Source organism: Astatotilapia calliptera, chromosome 13 (genome assembly GCF_900246225.1).
Source record: "Astatotilapia calliptera chromosome 13, fAstCal1.2, whole genome shotgun sequence".
NCBI classification, from domain to species: Eukaryota; Metazoa; Chordata; class Actinopteri; order Cichliformes; family Cichlidae; genus Astatotilapia; species Astatotilapia calliptera.
The window spans coordinates 3,697,501-3,720,102 of NC_039314.1; the positions used below are offsets into that span (position 1 = coordinate 3,697,501).

The 22,602-nt window shown below is 41.4% G+C and overlaps 1 protein-coding gene across 2 annotated transcripts; it reads right to left on the bottom strand.

The window, feature by feature from the left end:
• Positions 1–1,867: 1,867 nt before the first annotated feature.
• Positions 1,868–22,579, bottom strand: sanbr (SANT and BTB domain regulator of CSR). Of its 2 annotated transcripts, XM_026190734.1 has the most exons (21): positions 22,103–22,579; positions 21,005–21,156; positions 20,678–20,852; positions 19,362–19,458; positions 18,943–19,181; positions 18,691–18,749; positions 18,108–18,268; positions 16,969–17,055; positions 16,735–16,845; positions 16,487–16,610; positions 16,205–16,357; positions 14,542–14,684; positions 14,356–14,452; positions 14,228–14,260; positions 13,995–14,094; positions 6,610–6,695; positions 6,181–6,209; positions 3,437–3,510; positions 3,250–3,338; positions 2,806–2,888; positions 1,868–2,729 (listed from the first exon to the last, which is right to left on the bottom strand). In XM_026190734.1, the coding sequence occupies exons 2-21, from the start codon at positions 21,152–21,154 to the stop codon at positions 2,693–2,695; spliced, it is 2,127 nt and encodes a 708-aa protein (XP_026046519.1). In that variant the 5' UTR covers positions 21,155–21,156; positions 22,103–22,579; the 3' UTR covers positions 1,868–2,692. The 2 variants fall into 2 exon arrangements, with proteins under 2 accessions (XP_026046519.1, XP_026046520.1); XM_026190735.1 differs by lacking the exon at positions 22,103–22,579 and having other exon boundaries at positions 20,989–21,048.
• Positions 22,580–22,602: the final 23 nt, after the last annotated feature.

Here is a 22,602-nt window from a genome sequence, read left to right on the forward strand (position 1 = left end):
CCTACAGTGCAGGCTGCTTTCGCTTTCACTTACTATAAAAGACGATTTGCCACATGGCAGCTGGAGTAGAAGACATCTTGTGTCAGATTTGTTGTGTGAAACTAAAGCCAACCTAAACAGGTTTGTTGCGCTTTGACCCGATGCACTGTTAATCAACTCTGGAAAATGATTTCTGACCACATGGTCGTTAAGCATAGTGACTATTTTGTCCCATCTCCTTTTAGATGCATACATCTACGTGTGAAGAGGAGCGTGCTTTGAAAAGGTTTGAAAACACAAATCCTAAAAGGAAAGCTCAGTGATGACGGATGGCATCCGTCACGCAGGCAACGCGACATCCAACCGTTTCCGCCTGGGCATCTTTAGCCAAGGTTGCTGCTGTGTAAGTGGACTCCTCCACTAATCCCTGTTAACATACTGGTATTAGATTAAAGGTTATGCTGACGCCGTGCCATTGAAAGTTGAAACGCTCGTCTTACGCAATCCCAACAATCTTGTCAGCTCTGATGTAACCAGAGAGGGAGATGGAATTCTAATTTCACTCAACTTTTCATTTCCTTGTGTCCCAGAGCCAGGCTTCAGAGGAATCTGCAGCAGTAACATTTTAGTTCTGCAGGTCTTGGCACACTGAGCATCTCTGTCAGTTTGGCGTGTTTGCTTTGATGCTCTCGTGTCCAACCATCTCTTTATCTCTGTGGGACCATAATTCAGTCCAGTTGTAACAGGACTCCCCCACCCCCCCTTCCTGACCCAGATCCACATCCTCAGCCATTCTTGGCATCTGCTGTTGAGGAGAAGATAGAACAGCTGGGGTAGCGCCCGCCCACAGGGAGAAAAAAAAAAAAGCCCACATCACCTCCTCTACGCTTTATGCCCCGTTAAGCCCTGCTCTGGGTCTGTGTTGTGAGCAGCCAGGGTTATTAATACCCCTGTGAGTAAGTCTTACAGGAAGAGCCAGGTTAGCACGCCCATTGGTCAGTGCCTCTCATGCAGAGAGGAGCGGCGTGACCCCGAACCAAGTGGCACATACCAGCCCTCTCTGGGACTTTCAGTTTCCACAAACTGCTCTGGCTTCTTTTCATACAGGAAACAACACTAACACTCTTTGCTAAAGCTGAGAACCAATCAAGTGCGTATTTTTCACCTGGTAGATTGTTGGAGAGGTGAAAGGTCATGGTGAAACTGGGGCAAAGGTTGTGTCTTGGGAATCCATAGTTATTCCCCCAGTGTGATTTGCTGCCACCCAGTGGATATAAACCAGAAACAAAAGTTCACATAAGGCTCTGAATGGATTTAGCCACTTGTATTTTATTGGCCTAGGTGTGGTACATGGCACAGTCACGTTCCAGTAAACACAGGAAAGACTAGAACTACATCTCTACCAGAACTTGGTGGAACAAATGTGGCATCCTTCTCACCTACAGAATGAGCTTTACACAGAACGCAGGCAGAATTACAGTGTAAATGTAAGGCTGGGTGTAAATTTCAGTTGATGCAGTAAAATTTCCATGCGACACGTCTGACCTTCCACTATGGTGGAAATAAGATGTCAGTTTAAGAAGGTAACATCTTCAATTAGCCATCCAGGAAGATAATCAGTGCCAGTTTAAGAAAATGATTTCTTTTTTCATACATTTTTCTCATGACATCTTTTTGACCGATTTTCATATAACATACAATACATTTATCTCAATTTTACTTCTTAACCTCAAAATTAAATTTGATCTCAATTTAGCATTTAAAAAAATGTCACTGGAGCTTTAGACACACATGTTTTCCAGTATCCTGATGTAGTTTTTTTCTTCAGTTCAAGTCAATTTGATTTATGCTTTTTTTCCCCTTTTTTTTTTTTTTTTAATATCAAAACTTTTTTTCTGTTGTGGCATTTTTGTAATTTCTTTCTTTTTTAAATTTACCTTTACTACTACATCCCATGTCCTGCTCTACTACATAAATGTATTTTTATTCTGTTACCAGGTGGTTGCCAAGCAACACGATGATATTGCATATCAAAATATTCACAACTATAACATCTGATGTAAATGAGATGCTACTGTTGTGAAACTGAAATGATACAATGCTTGTATAAGGTGAGATAGGTGCATAAACACAAAGTGTGTCCTTTTAGTTGGTCAGTAGGTAGTTGTGTAATGTGATTACACCATAGTATCTGATATAGGTAAGAACTTATAGGGGCCTAAGATGTACCTGTGTGCCAAGTTTGGTTGATTAACTCCTGATTGTGTAGGAGTTGGTGGACAGACAGAAACTATGTATTTTACAATAAGATACATGTTTGTCATTGCTATGAAATATTTTCTGAAATACAAATGACTTTTTCTTTTCCCACTGGCATGAGTGGACTTCCATACATTTCTCCTGTTGCCTTCTGTAGAAATCCCCACCTGTCCGTCTTTAAAGAAACACTGAGGAAAGTCAAAGTGCATTTCTAATGAGCCGAGATGGGTCCACAGTTCTGCTGTTTTTGTGGACTGGATGCAGCTGAACAAACACACAGTGGGCCGAGTGAAAGGAGATGTGGTTGACGGTGATCCATACATAGTCACCTGAGTTAAGCAGGGGCGGGTGGGCTGACAAGTGCTGGGGTTGAGGAGCGAGTCTCTGTCCTCTTCATCGGGTTTAATGCTGGTCTATTTAGCAGCTCCACTGCCTTTTTCCCCCATTAGCTTCTTTATGTTGTTCGGATTTGAGCGTAGCGTGTTTTAGACCTGCAGAGGTAAAGAAAGAAAAAAGTGCTTAGTTATTGAGTGAGACACCAGGGTGTGTGTAACACTGTAAATGTACCTGGGTGTCTTTTCTGAACTCTGTCTGACTTGAGAGGAGCTCCTAAATTGCACTTCAAGTCTGGAGTAGATCCCCCCTGCAGGCTGTAACACACACACACACACACACACACACACACACACACACACACACACACACACACACACACACACACACACACACACACACACACACACACACACACACACACACACACACACACACACACACACACACACACACACACACACACACACACACACACAGAGAGAGAGAGAGAGAGAGAGTCCGGAAGAAAAACAATCCAACATGAGGCAGCTGCAAAAACAAGGACAGCAGGTCTGACAGCTCAGCACCAATCTTGACCACATGATGTGAAGAAAGACAATAAATCCTGGTCAAAGTCACATTTCCTGCACCCTGACAATCAATCTCATTTTAGGTGTACAGTAAATAAACAGCCACCTCTTTAGTATCCTTGGATTTACTCTGTTCCTGGTCTCCAAACCTCATCTTTGTCAGGTAGCCAATGATCTCCACCATGCGGCGCTGGTCTGGTTAACATGCAAAGAAAGTGGTTAATGCAAGACTGAAAGAACGTAGTCTGACTCAGTGGCTTAAAATAGAAAAGCATCAATGAGTCCTCCTTTACCTTCCTCTCGCTGAGCGTCCTGGTTGTAGCGCATAGAGCGAGAGCTGTCCCACTTACTCTTCTGGACGCTTACTCTACAACACACACAAACACCCACAGAGCGAGCACCAGTTAACTTCAAACAGCAAACACGAGAAATAGATTATACGTTTTTTCAATCAATGTTATTGATCCAGATTTACAGCAGAGAAATTCGTTCAGATTATGTTGTTATATCAGGTTGGTGCCGTACACTTTCAGCCCCACATGGAACAAACAGGCACTGAAAAGGAGCAGCTTCCCCTTAACCACAGAGTATTTCCCAGGGTGAGTACCCAGCTTAAGGGGACTATCTCCAGTTAAGTGTGAGAACAGGCAGCCAAGGACAATGTCCTGACCTGATTCTCCACACCTTACCTGTAACTCCTAAGTCAAAATAACTTGTGCCTGTGACGACAACCAATCAGGACACAGAGCGCCTTCCCACATGCAGTGAACATGGCGCAAACGCAGACTGAAGGAGAAACATTTCAAAACAAAACACCGCAACACACCTCTGACCAGTTGCTGTTGACATTCTTGCTACCAGAAGTCAGATCCTGCTAACTTCCACATGAAGATGGCAAAATGATTACTGACTGGGACTAATGTGTCTCAGAACAGTCACTATATCAACTTAAAATTAAACTTTATTCATATAGTACCACATCCCAACAACAGTGGCCTCAGGACACTTTATACTGTAAGGCATATCCTACAATAATACAGAGAAAACGCCAACAATCAAATGACCCCCTTCAAGTAAGCACCTGGTGACAGTGGGAAGAAAGAAATTCCCTTTTAACAGGAAGAAAACTCCGGCAGAACCAGGCTCAGGGAGGGGCGGGGCCATCTGCCACCACCGGCTGGGCATGAGGCAGGAGAGAAGAAACTGTGGAGGACAGCTTAGATTGATAATAACTAAGAATTAAATGCAGAGGGGTGTATAAACACAGAGAGTGCAAAGAGGCGAGTAAAGTAGAAACAGTGCATCATGAGAAACCCCAAGAGCCTAAGCCTATTGCAGGGTAACTAAGGTAGGATTCTGGGTCACTTGATCCAGCCCTGACCATAAGCCTTATCAAAAAAGAAAGTTCTAATGTTAAAACCAGACTGGTTGGGCTGAAGGTCGGAGGTGGGTTTTGTGTCGCTATTTCCCTCACTGCCGGATTTCAAAAATGTCAGTTTTGATTTTTGTGAAGGAGTCTGAAGCCACTGACTGGCATGCAGTCTGTTGATGTCTGTTTTCAAATTGATTTGGATCACTTGGAAACTCGGCTGAGAAACTACAAAAACATTACCTGGTACCAAGTACTACCACTAGAGCAGGGCGATATGACCAAAAATATTTATCACGATATATATTTGAAAATTTGCAATAACGATATAACTGACGATATAATTGACACTAGACAAAATACTTTACAACTCCACAACTTTATTAGTGGAAAAAAAATCAATGTATTTTCACTTAAACAAGCAGCTGTTTTTTATGTGCATTAAAGTTATATAAAAATTTAACAGTGCAAAATTTCTTGCTGACAGTTTAACCAAAAGGTATTTCCAGTGGAAACTGGCCGACATATCCTCAGCATAACCATGTATAATATCCACAAAACTTAAAGAGGTTATACACACACAATACGGTAATATTATGTTGAAGCACAGTACGCATCACTCTGCGAGGCTCCGCCTACGATAGCCGTAATGCTCCGACAATCCATCAAGCGGTGCGGCGTCGTAGCTTAGCAAAGTCGTACTAAAACATTTGACAGATTTTCGAGCGCCGTCTACATAAAATCGTTTCGAGGTCAGTAAACACAACCAGAAAAATCAAAGGATTGATTTTAAGTGTGCAGTATTTTCCAAAAAACACGGTAATAACGACGGCCCGCTAGCATGCGCTACCAAAAATAGTGCTTTGTTGTGTATCTGACGGACGAAAGCTAAACCAGTTCCACACTGAATTTGCAGCATTTTTACAAACAGTTCTGGTTCATCCGTTTCATTCAACGATCGCTTTCGCCCTCATTCTCCGTCGCTGCCATGCTTTTTCCGCCATGTGCGTATGAAAACAAAGGCACTGCGCATGCGCGTTTTACCCAAATTCTATCGCGGTATTCCATTTTCTTATCGTTGCCCAACATTATACCAGTATTACTGTGAACGGTATGATATGGCCTTAACTACCACCTAATGGAAAACCCTAAAAGCTGAGCTCAGGGGATCCACTGGTTTCTACCCAGGACTGGTTTACCTGTTGTAACTGTTTACCATCACCAGAGGGCACCAGCTGGTCTATGGGCTACTATCGTTCTCTGTGGCTCTTCTGCCACAGACAAGATCCGAGTCATGCTAGACAAAGAAATTTTTAATTGAAGTGAAGTCTGGATAGCTTGAATACCCATAATGCTTTATTCCTTCTAGCCAAATATGCAAACAAACACAGATGTGGCAACATGAATTCTGTTTCAGTCGGAGCCACGCCCAGTTTTAAAACACCAAGACTGTAAAGGCAATGACACACCCCTCACAACAGGACTTCAACAACAAGTTACTGAGAACATGGTGGCTTCATCCATCTTTTCTATACAGTCTATGAATGTGATTAATACAAAGTGCTGAACCCTTATATTAGCTCCAGCTACATTTTAAAGAATTAAACTTCAATGCACAGCTACTGCTTAGCAAATTTGTAAGTAGGATAAACATGTAGATCTACTCACGTGAAAGGCGTGTTGTCCCTGGTCTGTGACTGAGGGAGGGAAAAAAAGCACATTCTGAAGACAAAATAATGAATGTTGTAAAATTGAAGTAAAAAAGATAAGCAACAATTATGACAGAATATCTAAAAGGAAGTATAAGTCAGTGTGTGAGATCTTTTTATGGACACACAATAAGATATTGTGGAGTATCAATAATAAATCCAGCTTTTTCCTGTAGGATGTCTACTAATATCAGATATGCACCAAAATGCTACAAAGTCAGTTCTGTATCCATATTTAGGGCATTTCAGTTATTTATAAGACCCAGCTAAAAACAATTCATCCTGTTGTAGGTTACAGATAAGATGTGTCAGATATTTGGGTTGAACTCTGCCGTGTTTGACTCCACTAAGGAGCCGCAGTGAAATATTCATGAAACTGCTGACTCACTTTCTCAGATTTTTCTTTGCGTTGGAAGTTTGGCGAGGACAGCTGTTTTTTCAGAGGTCTGTGAGCCTTTTTGGCCTTCTTAGCAGCTGGAAAACAGAAAAACAGGATGAGATGTAGTGAAGGACTGCAGCGCCATCTGCAGGCTGAAAAGAGAAATGCCTTCAGTTTCCATTCTTAAGCTGTGAGGACTGACAATGAAATGTTAAAAATAGATGAGGTGGTGGAGATGAGGGTGGAACAGCGGTGATGTGCTATGAATAGATCGTGTTTCGTCAAGTGTCCTCATTTTGCTTTAATCACTTAGAGGCGCTCGGTGACGAGAGGATCGCAGGACTGTCGGGTTAAAGGAAATGAGTAAGCATAACATTATGCGATCATTAGTCAGAGCACATGGTAACATGAAGCCATCACGTGATTAAAACCAGTCAGTGATGAAAATAGGATGACTTTGGGTTTTTCAGCTCTCACACTGCCAACATCAAAAGCTACTTCTGATAAGCTGCCAGTTCAGCCCAGTATGTAACAGCCATGTATGTAAAGTTTCAGCATCTTGTGTTCTAAGCTGTCAGTCAAACCTGTTTTGAAGACGAATAGGTGTGCCACTTTTTTCTGTCCAGCGATTCGTATTAAAAACTTAACGTCTGAATTGCTCCTCCTATTTCTAAGTTCTAACAATATCTCTTCTTAAGCTCTTTATTAAGACCAGAGTAAACTAAATGGATGAATGGACACTAGAAACAATGCTCAGAGAGCAAAGTATCTCTTATTTTATGATGAGCCTCATCTATTTGAACGACGCAGTGTCTGTTTTGTAAATCATCAGCCTTTTACATCTGAGAGGAAACAGTCAGCTTGAGGCTTCAGAAAGAGTCATCCCTACAGCTGCAACACCCAATACCAGTATACCTGGGACTTCTGATCCTCTCAGAAGTACTACCTGATGCAGCTAGTTTTGGGTACTATGATCACCAAGCATTTAAAAAAATCTATTAGAGGATAATAAAGTGTTTTCACTAACTTGGCCAAAAAGAAAAACATATTTTAGCATATAAATTAGCACTCTCTTCTAAACAAGTCCTTTAACATGCTGATGTTAAAAATATAATAAAAGGCATCTATCAAATTGTTAAAAGTACTAATTACAGTGTATTTTAATTGTTTCTAGTACTTTAATTCTAGCAGTGTTTTGTTTACGTAAAAGACAAAATATGTAAAACAATTAATAATGAATGAGTCTGTTTAATGAAAACACTTTACGAAAGAGAAAAAAATATCCAGCTGTAACTATAGCATGCATCAGCTCAGTAGTTGAGATCACAGCTCACTGCGAGGAAAGTCTTTATGCTGGTACACAAATGAGCCTCGAAACTGCAACTAAACTGTCACTGCGAGGCAGAGCTGTGGTGGTAATAAGGACAATGAAACCTCTGCACAAGCATTTTCCTGACAGGAACAGATCCATTATTACTATTAATATAAGATTATTTCATGTATCACAGATTATCATCACATATTATTGTTACTTCCTACATCCACCTATGAAAGTACTAAAGAAGAAGCTGAAGGCTCCAAGATAAGCTCTTTGTCTATAGAAAGGATGTAGCCCTGAATTTATGAGACAGGTAAAGATACCAAAATACAAAAAAAATGTTTTTTTAAAAAGCTACATGAAAATGTAAATGTAACACATGTATAAAATATATAGAATTAAAAAAAACATAAGAATACAATAAAAAAAAAGTTAATAAACATAAAGATCTATAAAAATATGTACAAAAAACAAAATATGTACTGAACTCCTGCTTTAAACATGTTTCCCAATGAAGGTAAATCAGATGTTGTCCTGACTGTGTGACTAAATTTTGTGCTGAACGCATCAAAATCAGATTTTACTTCATACACCTTTTTCAGGGTGACATTCAAGCAATTTGTAAGCACTATCAATCTCCATCTTCAAGCTTTTCCAGCACATTACCAAAAAAGGATGACTATTTCACTTCGCATCACCTCAGTCAGATCATGAGAAAGGCCAAATTAATAAGTCTTCTCATCAGATATTTATGCTTCTTTCTTACGTGACACAAAAGAATAGGAGACAGATGTTTGCTTGTCTTTTTTCATTCATTCAAAACTAACTGTAAGATGCTTAACTACATTGCAGTCTGTGTTGCTGAAGTCCTAAATTATCACCTTTAAAGTGTTTGTGCTAATAACATCATGTACAGTAAGACAGGCACATAGAACAGCACTGACTGGGAGAAGCTTTGAACAGTTGACATACTCGGTTCAATTCAACATATAAGACTTGAATGCACAAGCATCTTTCAAAAACCTATTAAATCTATCATCTGTGATATTATTATATACAATTATAATGTATTGTTCATCTCCCTTAAACAAACAGGCAGCCTTAAGGTATGAAATATTCATTTGTCTACTGTTTCAGTGGCTGATAGTGTCCCACAGGCCTTAATGTGAGTTTGAGGCAATTATGTTTAAGTTGTTTAACGATAAACAGATTTTGAATGAAAGCGAGGGAACTTCGGTAGCATAAAAAAGTCTATATTCTTTGTGTCCATATGGATCAGCCATATTACCATTATTTCCCCGTAAGGTTGCCAAAAGCACCAAGTTAATACTTGAAAAAACTGCAGCAATACACAAAAATATAATCAATATTCTATTTATTCGGTGACAACGCCGCTTTTAGCCTTTAATCAGAAAGCCTTAAGTTGGCTAGTTAAGCATCGGGCTAACGTTTAAAGCGTTCACTTTGGGGAAGTAACTCGCAATACTGCTACTGCTGTGTAGTCTTGGTTAAATTCACAGCATATTACATAAATTACCCTGCAATAACTAACTGTTATAATAGCGGCACCGTATTGCATCACACTGAGTACATTTCAATCATTTATCCCGGAGTTTGCTAGCTAGCAAAATAATAAAAACAATTCCAAAATTAGCATGTGTAACGTACACACTCGAGAAAATTATTTACTAGCACTTACGCAAACTCCCCCATTGTGAAAACGTACAAATCCATCTTGCAGACTCCTTGTATTTTTCGTTTTCCAGCAAACACTCATTAAAACGGCAACACCGGACACGTTAGTGCACTCACCCCCGACTGTTCGGGGAGGGAGGGGGTCACACATTGAAGAGACAACGTGCAGAGCTACAAGGCAGCCCAGGCAGAGAAATGTTGGTTTTAGACTTCTGTATCTGATAAGAAAACTATTCAAAATCAGATAGTGATTTATGGTGAATGAAATACGGTTACAGTTTCACGAAGTTTTAAGCACCAAATCCAAGATTCTTCATTACTTTATACAGAAAAGCTGGACATGGTATGCAGAAAAAACAACAACAACAACAAAACAAATACAAATAAACGAAAAAAAAAGTTTTGTAACTGTCAGTTTCCTTTTAAAATTCTTAGTGTGAACAACATTACACAAACAACCACGTGTGTGCGCATGCGCGCATATATTAGAACGCTTTGATTCCTTGTGATGCGGCAACTTTGCTTTGATCCTTTCTGACGTGGCAACTTTGCTTTGATCCCAAAACACATAAATAGGAGCGCCCACCTATTGTACTTTATCGCTTAACGGACATTGACCTGACAGCAACAAAAACCCTTTCGAGAAGTTTTGAGAGCATTTTATGACAGAAACCAAACCAAGTTCAGTTTTGTTTCTCACCAATTCACAAAACAAGCAGACACGTTACACCATGTCAGCCAACCCATCCTTTGGCTCAGATGAGCTTGAAATAAGTCGTGGATCAGAAAAATTCAACTGCAGTTTCCAAAACTCAGTTGACTTTCCACAAAAAGAACATGTCAACACCTCAGCAAACCCATCTTCCTCTGAAATATCATCTTCCTCTGAAGATGATTCTGAAATATCATCTTCCTGTGAAGGTGATTCTGAAATATCATCTTCCTCAGAAGGTGATCTTGAAATACCTGAAGGGACCATTTTGGGAGATCACCACGTGGTAGAGGCTTTCCTTGGGGAAGGAGGCTTTGGTGTTGTGACCAAATGTCGCAATACAAAAAACAACCAAACTGTGGCTATCAAAGTCAACAAGGGTAACCCTAAAATTCAGCAACAGGCAAAACTGGAAATTTTCATCCTGGAGCAGCTGCGACGCTTGGATCCAGACAGGTGCAACATTGTTGAATGGAACGGCTATTTCCTCGATGGAGAGCACATTTGCTTGAATTTCGAACTCCTCGACCAAAGCCTGTGGGACTACATAGGGGACCGGAAAAACCAGGGTCTCCCAATAAGAGAACTCAGTCCCATTTTGCATCAGCTCGCAAATGCTCTGTTCCACCTGGGTTCTGTGGGAATAGTGCATGCTGACCTCAAATCTGGAAACATAATGGTTGTGAATCGCCATGAGTCTCCCGTCAAAGTCAAAGTTATAGACTTTGGCCTCGCACATCCCGCTTCTGCACTGATTCCTGGTCACCGTCTGGGGACGGTTGGTTATTGTGCACCCGAGGTTATGCTTGGCATTCCATGTGATGAAGCAATTGACATGTGGGCTCTGGGGCTGGTAGCTGTGGAGCTTGCTACAGGGGTGCCTCTCTATCCTGGGGAAGACAATTATGATGTTTTGAGATTCATAACTGAAACCCAGGGTCAGCTACCAGATCATCTCCTAGATTCTGGCTTCTACACTGATTGGTATTTCATCGAAGATAACTACAACGAACAGCGCTGGACATTTAAGACCAAAGAACAATTTCAATACGAGACAGATTATCAATCCAAGGAAACTCGATATATAAAACTTAAGTGTCTCGATGACCTCGAAAAACTAATGAAGGTTAGGCGAGGACCTGAAAATGGCCAACAATTACTTGTCAGGCTAATCAAACAGATGTTGGCCTTGGATGCAAATCAGCGCATAACACCCTCAGAGGTTCTGAAGCATCCCTTTTTCAACACTGGCCTCTCAGGGAGAGCCCCCTGCACTGACATGAATAGCACAGGGGGAGAAAACCTTGTGCTCTCTCAGCAGCCTTCAAACTGGGAAAGTCATGGATCGCAAAAATTCAACTGCAGTTTCCAAATCTCAGTTGAATTTCAGCAAAAAGGACACGTCAACACCTCAGCAAACCCATCTTCCTCTGAAGATGATTCTGAAATATCATCTTCCTCTGAAGGTGATTCTGAAATATCATCTTCCTCATCTTCCTCAGAAGGTGATCTTGAAATACCTGAAGGGACCATTTTGGGAGATCACCACGTGGTAGAGGCTTTCCTTGGGGAAGGAGGCTTTGGTGTTGTGACCAAATGTCGCAATACAAAAAACAACCAAACTGTGGCTATCAAAGTCAACAAGGGTAACCCTAAAATTCAGCAACAGGCAAAACTGGAAATTTTCATCCTGGAGCAGCTGCGACGCTTGGATCCAGACAGGTGCAACATTGTTGAATGGAACGGCTATTTCCTCGATGGAGAGCGTATTTGCTTAAATTTCGAACTCCTCGACCAAAGCCTGTGGGACTACATAGGGGACCGGAAAAACCAGGGTCTCCCAATAAGAGAACTCAGTCCCATTTTGCATCAGCTCGCAAATGCTCTGTTCCACCTGGGTTCTGTGGGAATAGTGCATGCTGACCTCAAATCTGGAAACATAATGGTTGTGAATCGCCATGAGTCTCCCGTCAAAGTCAAAGTTATAGACTTTGGCCTCGCACGTCCCGCTTTTGCACTGATTCCTGGTCACAGTCTGGGGACGGTTGGTTATTGTGCACCCGAGGTTATGCTTGGCATTCCATGTGATGAAGCAATTGACATGTGGGCTCTGGGGCTGGTAGCTGTGGAGCTTGCTACAGGGGTGCCTCTCTATCCTGGGGAAGACAATTATGATGTTTTGAGATTCATAACTGAAACCCAGGGTCAGCTACCAGATCATCTCCTAGATTCTGGCTTCTACACTGATTGGTATTTCATCGAAGATAACTACAACAAACAGCGCTGGACATTTAAGACCAAAGAACAATTTCAATACGAGACAGATTATCAATCCAAGGAAACTCGATATATAAAACTTAAGTGTCTCGATGACCTCGAAAAACTAATGAAGGTTAGGCGAGGACCTGAAAATGGCCAACAATTACTTGTCAGGCTAATCAAACAGATGTTGGCCTTGGATGCAAATCAGCGCATAACACCCTCAGAGGTTCTGAAGCATCCCTTTTTTCAACCCTGGCCTCTCTAGGAGACCATCCTGCACCAACATGAATAGCACAGGGGTATAAAAACCTTGTGCTTTCTCAGCAATCATCTGATTGTCTGGGTGTCCAAAACTCTAGGGAAGCTAGCAATTCTTGTGAACAAAAGCCCAAAGTAATAACAACAACAAAAACAACCAATGAATATGGTCTTAAACTTAGGCACAATTGGGCTTAAAATCTATTCACTAATCACTCAATATTCAAAGCAGAGCAGCAGTCAACTTACCATCACATCAGTCCTTCGATCAGACCTACAACAAATGTCTTCCTTCTCTCACCCCAACCGGTCGCAGCAGATGGCCGCCCCTCCCTGAGCCTGGTTCTGCTGGAGGTTTCTTCCTTTTAAAAGGGAGTTTTTCCTCCCCACTGTCGCCAAAGTGCTTGCTCATAGGGGGTCATATGATTGTTGGGTTCTCTGTATGTATTATTGTACCATACAATAATACCATCTACCATCTACCATACAATAATACATACAGCCTTGAAGTGACTAATGGTGTGATTTGCTGCTATATCAATAAAATTGAATTGAATTCAAGATGAATTTGGAACTAATTGGAAATAAACTGGATATTAATTAATTAATTTGAGCATCAAATAATTGTTGTTTGTAATTCTTTATAAATATAGTGCTACTCTTTTACTGTTTAAATTGCTACTGTTTAAAACTGACTCGTTTATTCATTCACTTGAGCATAAAAACACACACACACAGACACACACACACACACATATACCAGTCAGTGCTTACATACTAGGTCTTTGCCCTACTTTTTCATGCTCACTGGTACAAATGCCTGTTACTAGAGCTAAATGCTCTCAGTGTACTCTCACAGTTATCGAACTGTACAAATGCATACAAAATAACGCTCACGTAAACATAACTGTGCACTAGTTTGCCCTTATTGCTGCAGTTTGTTTCAAATCACTTTGAATAAAGCTCAGCTTCTCTCAAGCTCTCTTTCTTACACACACACACACACACACACACACACACACACACACACACACACACACACACACACACACACACACACTTTTTAAGCACTTTCAAGGCTCCCCTTCAGCCGTATGAAATAGAGAATGAGATCCTGCTGATGCAAGAAAACAAGAATAAATTCTCCACCTTGCTTCTTAGAGAGTTCCTCTTCATCCCCAACCTCGTCTTCAGTGACCTCTGACCCTGTGGTGTACTCCTCATCCTCTGACAGAAGAGACTGCTGTCTCTGAAAGGGCAAAGGTCAAGGCTTTTAGACACACACTTCTTTCTCGTCTAAAGCAACATTTGCAGGTTCCTCATTTGTAATTTTCAATCATTTTAAAAAAGTAAGCAGATATCATGAAAAAAGAGTGTCCTACCAGCTGAAGACTCCAGTTTTTCAAAAGGGAAAACTGGTTAAAGACACAAAGTAGACACAGTAAGAACACAGAAAGGCTGAGGGCAGACAGACAGAAGCACACAGAGAAATGGGAAGTGTGCGACTTACGGTGCTGCCATCTCCTCTCAGAGATCTGAGGACTGTTGGCTCCAAGAGAACGTCACAGTCCTGAACTTTTTCTGCACTGGACTGGCTCTCCTCAGCACTGACACACACACAGGAACATTTGCAATTAGTGCATCGATAACACACACAATGAAAAAGAACATTGTGAAAGAATCCTCACACACTCACCCCTCTGCCGATGGAGAGTTTGACACACACACAGCATCTCTGTGCAGCAGCAGGTCATTGAGGACTCGGGTCTGGGCTGAAGTCTCCTCGTCACAGTTCTCCTCATCGGGCACATTCACTATGTGATCCCGCGTCTTACAGCCCTGCACACACACACAAACACGAGCAAACTGGATCAGGATTTCTTCTGCAGGGTAAATTTGGGTGTTTGTCAATTTTACCCACCAATCAGAGAGATGTCAAACAAACTCTGCTGCAGCCAGAATGAGACTGCTTGCACAGTGTTTAATTAACATGCACCACGTCACAGGTGCACGCAAATGAGACGAAAACTGTCTTTAGCCTGTAACCACAAAACTGTGGGGGCCAACATTGGAAACCTGAGGGATGTGGCCTTGGAAGTGTTTGCTGAGCTAATATCACATCTGTACACAGACTGAGTCTGCTTAATTTCTGTTCCATATTTAATCCTTACTCTCAGGTTATTCTCCAGATTTTGCATTAAAATTGTCTTGAAGTCCCAAGTTTTCACTGATTCTTCCAATGGTAATTTGGTAAATTGTAGAAATATTTTTATACTGTATTCTACTCTGCTGCTGAGACTCTTTCTACATTGGAAAACGCATCTACTAGCACACAGGACACACACCAAGCATTTCTGTTCAATCAATCAGACTAATTTCACTTTGATCTACCGACAAAATGAAGCAATTTCCACATTTTATTTATTAGGCTTTGGGGCAGTAACCTTTGAGCCTTTATAGGGCGCTATAGTTTAGATCTTTATATGACTTATGACAGGGTTAATGTTTAAATGGATCCAGTTTAAAGTTTCAGAGATCTGATGTGCAACCATGTGTAGCATTCTGCTACAAAGTTCTTAATAACATTCTGGGGAAAAGTCACATGACCTGTGAACCACCACTTTTAGATCAGTCAGATGCTACCAACACCACCAAGTCCAGATTATAGAACGATATCCTGGTCATGTTGAACCAGCTGTATGCTACAGCAATGCAGCAGAAGCAGCATCAGCTGAGTGTGAAAGAGTACTGCTCCACTTCATAGTGGTTTTAATATGAACTCAGAGGCTTAAGGGGGTAAATTATTTTCCACTAACATATACTACTACAGTGGTGGATGCTCGCATTAAGCATTTCATTTTCAAATAACTATGTCAACGCATGTACGAGAAATTCCCGTGAGCCAGAAGTTCAGGCTTAAGCCTGATCTACACACTCAATTCAAGTAGTCTTTCTCCTACTCTTGCCTCTGAATGATGTCAGTGCTGTTTTTGAGGGGCAGCCACTCAGAAGAAGGTTGCCGTAAAGGACAGAGGATGGCAGAACAGCTTGTTTTAGACGAAGATGAACTAAGGAGCTGTACAAGTATATCGGTATCGGATAAATATGGATTAAGTGAGATATGCCTATAACTGACTTATGCCTATCTATATGTCCTCACATTTACTTGTCCTGTTTTATCAATAAAATGTGTGTTAAATGAACTCCAAGTGTGAAGGTGCCCTAAGAAAGTAAAGGCAGTATTAATGCATTAAGCATTACCTTGCACCTAGAATAGGTAAGTGTGTGTGTGTGTGTGTGTGTGTGTGTGTGTGTGTGTGTGTGTGTGTGTGTGTGTGTGTGTGTGTGCACATGCATACCTTTGGTATCCCAGTGGGGTCAAAGCGGAGAACCCGCTGGTTGCAGCACGGATATATTCCTGCACCGTGCCAGCCTCTCTCTGTACCCATGCCAGGGTACAGGACGCTGTCTGGGTGGTACTTGCACTGCGTCAGCTCTGCACATACAAACACCTACACACACACACACACACATACAAATGATTTTTAAAAGTATATCCTGCACGCACTCTTACTCTGTTCACTTTCTCTTTATTATTCATTTTGCTCATTTGTGCAACACACACACTATAACACTCCAACCTGCTGGCATCGGAAGCAGGTGAGGTAGTTGATGGTACCCCAGATTCTCCAGTAAACCAAGACCCAGGACTTGAGCTCCTCATACAGGCCTGTGATGTATTCGTGCACATCCCAACTCTTCTGTCTGCACACACACACACACACACACACACACACGATCACTCACACACTGTGATCAGGAACTCAGCCAATCAAGTAAAAGGTTAAAGTAAAAGGTTTAAAACAGCCATTAAAACATGCTGCTATACCTGGTGTGTGTATAGATGATTTCTCCACGAGCGTCAATATTGATTTTGCCCGGAACACAAGAAATTTTCCTCTCTGTGTCTTTGGTCAACAGCTTAAGGCACAGACCACACCTGGGATGAAATGCAAGGATGACAAAGAATATAAATTAAATTAGCAGAGAATATTCACATGCTCGCTACACATGTCAGAGCATAAAAAGAAACACAATGCAAAAATAAAAAGCTTATACTCACCTGTACAGAGTTGAGGCATTTCCCGGTGAATCTCTGTTCTGGTAGTTTGGGTCAAAGAGACGCTCAATTTTTTTTTGAAACAGTTTGCTTTGAGGGTGAAAGACAAGAAAGGATCAAACTTGAGCTGATATTGCATATATCTTAATAAAAGGTTATAAAAGTATAAGCCACTGTTGCTTTAGTAAAATTATACCAGGTGCTTTTGTGACAGTAGCCTTTGTGCTTGTGCTTCAGTTATTTAATGCAACACATGCAATATTTCTTTTATTGGTGTTATATGGAGAAACTGTAACCTGACAAAACTTCAGCGTAGGAATCATGTAAAAAAGTCTGACACTTCCTAGATCTTTAGACTGAACTGGCTAAAAAGAGAAGTCACTGCATTGTTCTCTACATCGAATCTGTGGAGCTTAAAGAGACCATCTGTCTGCAGCTGAACTGCTGCAGCCATCATAGTGTTACTGACAGAACTTTTAACTTCTCTGTGATCATTGAGAATTCAAGGAAATATACTATTACACTGGCAGATGCTCATACCAAAAGCTCAGGCTTCAGTCAGCGCTGAATGAGTTTAAGTTTTGGTTCGTGGTTATTTAATTAACATCTTTCTTTGCCTGTGGTCTTCATTTGTCTCAGCTATAGTTACTTTTTTACACTTCTCCCTGTGCATCTTTTGTAGATTTATTCCCAGTCTTTTCCTACTTTTTTCCTGTCCCACCTGTTCCTACCTGTGTCCCATTTCCCTACAAAGTCTCAGTGCATATATTTGTCTCCATCCCCTGTCTCCATGTTGTTCCTGGTGTTGCTTATCTGCATTTGAGTCCTCATTTTGAACTGAAACACAACTGCATTTAATGGCAGAAGAAGATGTTCTCTGCGGTTCGAACCTTCTGTTTGCTATGTGCAACAAATCAGAAGCAGTTAGCACAAATGGAGGGGTAAGAAGCTAAAATGGCTTGTTTTAGATTAAGACTAACCCTAACTGAGGGTCCACGCCGAGGCCCGGCGTTAAAAAAGGATTATTTTGAAATGCAAATGATGCAAAGCTGATTCACAGCTTTGTCCAAATATTTGTATTCACAGAGACCCAGAATACAAATACGGTGCCGAGAATAAGCAAAGCAGCTCGCCCCTCTTACCTTTTAAACTTGTCTTTTTTGTCCCTGATGTCGTCGGCCTCATTGTGGCTGAAGAGTTCAGCGATCCGTGTGGCCAGGTTGCTGTTTATGCAGTTCATGTTGCAGGGAGTAGCCACAATGGCACTCATGTGCTTGTGGCAGTACTGGATGCACTCCTCCACCTGAGCCAGACGCATATACAGAGCACTCATCAAACAAAAATGGGAAATGTCCTTTCAACAATGCTCCGTCCAAACCATGTCAACACTTCTTTAGCAGTTCTAGCTCTTCTGAGTAGTGGTGAGAAAACACTGCTACCGTAACTGCACGGGGGCAAAAGAACATCTGCACTTTCATGCAACACTAACTTAACAAAGCTCTGTGTGTAGGCCTCTTGTTTTTTTGTGGATTAGGAGCAATTACCCATTGTTACCTTTGAACTATCATTCTACATACTGCCTGCGCCTTACTGGGCAAATGTGAGACTTTTGCACCTTTGCTGTAACATTTTTTTTGGATATATCTAAGAAAATGTGTTCACAGCTGAAAAACAAAAGGCCCGATGCACATCACCACACCTTGCGTCACATGTCACAACACTTACTAACGTGTCCATCTTCAAGAACTCGGAGGAGATCAGGATTGAGATCACATTGCTGGGCTCTGTAACCGACAAATACCACATGACCAACCAAGCAAACCCCACGAACGACAAACAACACAGAACACGCAGCCAGTGACGCACCAAACACACACCACGTTTAGTGACCAATAAATCAAGCGCCACAGGTGGTGTAAATGACAGCTCAGGGATGTGTAATAATGTTGATTGTTTTCTGTTCTTGTTTCTTTTTACCAAGTCGGGGTTTGTCCTTGTTTCCCTCTCCTGCTGAGTTCCTCCTGACGTAGTTCATAAGCCAGTCAAAGATCTGCACGTCACAGTGGACTGAGATGTCAACTTCCTCCCACCTCTGGGGGTCCACAGATAAATATTCAGCAAAGTAACGCATCTCCTTGACCAGAAGATCTCTGGGACAAGTGAAGTCCTGCTTCAGGTTCTTGGTCTCATCGCACACATGGATGACCATGTTGGGACTGTAGGGAAAAGCCAAAATAATATTCAATCATATTCATCCACAGGGTGTGTGTGATTAACGCTGAAAACATTTCCACTTTAAGATGGAGTCATGTTTATAGATTCGATTTTCAAAGGATGTGTGAGGAATCTCTCTTAGCTCGGTTCACTGTGGTATGAAAAGATATCTCCCAGCGTACTCTCGTGGTTTCTGAGGTTTTTCATCCTCCTCTGCTGACACTCCTTTCTCTTTCTTCTCCACAGCAGCACTTCTTTCTGTGGACTTCAACTTGGACCCTGTACACAAAAACGTTGGAAAAAACAAAACAAAAGTAAGGTTGTCATGCAGCATGAGAACAAAAATCATACTACACCCCTCTAATTTATTAGAGTCTTTCAATTATGTGTTTCATAGGGGCCTCGGAGCACTTCCGCAAGCTAAATAGCTGTACTGGAACTTACACCATCATGTAACCCATAAAAGAAATCTCTTATTCAAAAAATGTTTATGTTAGTTTGTGTTTATGTTAGTTGAAGTTTTCAATTTAGAGAAAAAAAGGATTAAACTTAAAATATAACCTGTGATTAGAGTAGAATGACATTTAAACTGCTTATAGTAATTCCAATCGATTATACTGTAACACATAAAATCACATCCAGAATAAGTATCTGGATGATTTTTGTATTTTTGACTCTATACACCATCTGATTGGTTCTGTAACTCAAGCTAGCAGGTCTAATTAAAATGCAGACTTAAGTTACAGAGGGTTTAACAACAGGATCACATTCATTGTTTAGGAATTGGAGCTATTTTTATACATTTATACATTTTTGGTTACTTTTGAGAGACACTCAGAAGTAACTGGACAGCATTCCTCATTATTTGATGACAGTTCAAGAAAGATATATGGCTTCCCATGTCTTTGGACTGTGGAAGGAAGCCAGCATAAAATAGGAAAATATATAAAGACCAAAAGTGGTCAAATTATATAAATAGGTTTCATAATTTCATATTTACTCAGCACTTTCTAGTAGTATGTAACAAGACAATAAATTATGTTATTATTATACTTATGTTTGCCTATTACGCTCATTTCCTGTGGTGCGTTTTTATTCTTTAATTTCACGGTGCAGCCCCCGAGTTTATCCACTGTCTGAAAGATTATTGGTTGCCTCTTGCAAACAGAAGGTTTGAACAGCAGGTGGGTGGGGCTTCTGTGCTCACAGCCAGAGCTGTGTGCCTGAGATGACCAAACTTAGTATATCCTCCCTCACTGACATCATGCAGAGCCAAAAGTGTAGGAAACTGTGTGAAACAGCATATTTCGAGCAGTCTGAAGCCTGAGCTTGTGGTTCCCAGGGTTTAAACGCACACATACAGCTCTTGCTCCCCATGTACAATGAACTGTGTACTGTCCACTGTGAAGTTTGAAAGACATGAGTAAAGCTATCGATAAAACCAGTTCCTGCTGATTAAACTTATTGAAGGTTTTATCTGTGGGTGAAAGTAACTGACCTGTAACTTTGCTGCTGCTGCTCTGGCCGCTTCCTCTCTCCACTATGTCCCGAGTGTCCAACAGTGTGGAGAGGAGGTCTGACGGGGAGCTGCTTCCTTCTATCAGGGCATTGCATTGGTTATCCACATGAGGAAACCCCCCCATGCTCTTCAGCTCCTCAAACCGATGGGCACACTGCAACACAATTGCATCAGAGCCACAGAATTATTTCTCATTAAAAATTCAGGTCTCTTGTTACTAAAGCATGGAACGAACTATGGGCGGGATGGGATGGATGGAGAGGCAGGATGGATGAAGGGGTTCTAGTTACCCAGTGATCCAGTTACCTCCTTAGGAGTAAAGCCTGGTACTAGCTTGGCCACATTGTCCCAGTTTATGGGCTGGGGCACACCCCACAGGGAGCCCAGCACCATGTCCAAAACCAGGACGTTGTTGTCGTAGGGAAAGTTGTTGTTATCCGAACAGAAGCGACTCATCTCTACACACACAGAGGGCAGGAAACAATAGGCAGCAAGTCAACAATAAATTCCTTCATCTGTTTGATCATCATAGCCAAATTAGAGCTGAAATCACTGTGCAGTTAGCACCCATTTTAATTGCCTTTAAGCATTCTGCGCATAGTCAGCACATAGACTAATACAAGAGTGGCGTGATTGGCATTTTTTTTGTAGCAGTATTCAGACGTGTTATTGCAGTTGGATAAAAGCTGTGTTTAAGTCTATTAGTCCTTACACTAATTGCTCTGTACCGTCTGTCTGAGGGCAACAGGTCAAACAGGGAGTAACCAGGATGTGAGTTATCTTTTATGATGTTTTGGGCCTTTTTAAGACAGCGGGTGTTGTGTAGATCTTCCAAAACTGAATGCTTTCAGGTTTTGGACTATTTGTGAGGTAAGTAGAGTGGGCCAATAGCGTCTGAGGGACCGTTTTGTAGCCCAGATAATAAATTGCTGGATAAAAGGAATGGACCAGTTGTGAAACTGTGCACCACTGCATAAAATAATAAATTTGGCCAACTACTGAGACAAATGTTGTTTCTTTCTTTAGTATGATTTGGTTGTTATGCCTCAGAAACACATTTTCATTGAGAAAAAAAATGAAGTTTATTGTAAAAGACTTTGCTTGGCGGCTGAACTTGCCATTCACTACTATTCAAAGTTCCTGTGTTTTGTTTTTCTGTTATTAAATGCATCACAGGTTAGAGCATACTGGTGACTATGTATGAGCTGAAAGAGGAGACTGATCATTCATGTACTGTACATGATACGGGTAGATGCTGTACGTTTATGGGATACCGTAGAGGCACAGATTAGGGTAGGCCGAGTGCCTCTGCCCTCCTGCTGAATCAACATCAGATGCTTTCAGGTCACATTAAAATCCTCAGATTTCCTAGGACACACATCCAACAACAGAAATGACACTTACTGTTCTGGTCTGTGAGATAATCCTCACCGTCGTCTCGTACAATCTAATAAGCGGGTAAATGTTTCATCTCATTGTGCGTGTGGATGATGCTGATGCTGCGGTGTTCTCCTACCGGCTAATGCTAGCTAAGTTTGCGGGACGGGACAGATCTGCTGCCTTCAGGTACTCCCTGTAAATATCAAACGACGGTCACTAGTGATGTGGTCCGTCCTATTGCGTCATACCTTCTAGTGGGATTTACACCGACGTATTTAGCTCTCTCTCTCAACGCGTTTGAGCACGGTGGCTATGCGATGACATTTAAACCAAAGGCGAAAGTGAACTAGAACATCAAAAATGTGCCTTCAGGCTCAACTCTGCCTCAGTAATTCCGATAGCCATGGAAGGTAGCATTAGCTTCTAGCTAGCATACAGTTAGCTGAGCAAGTGGCTACTTAAATTGCCGTATGTATGTCATTAAGCCGACAACACAGAAAATGCTATCGGCAGGTTACACTATC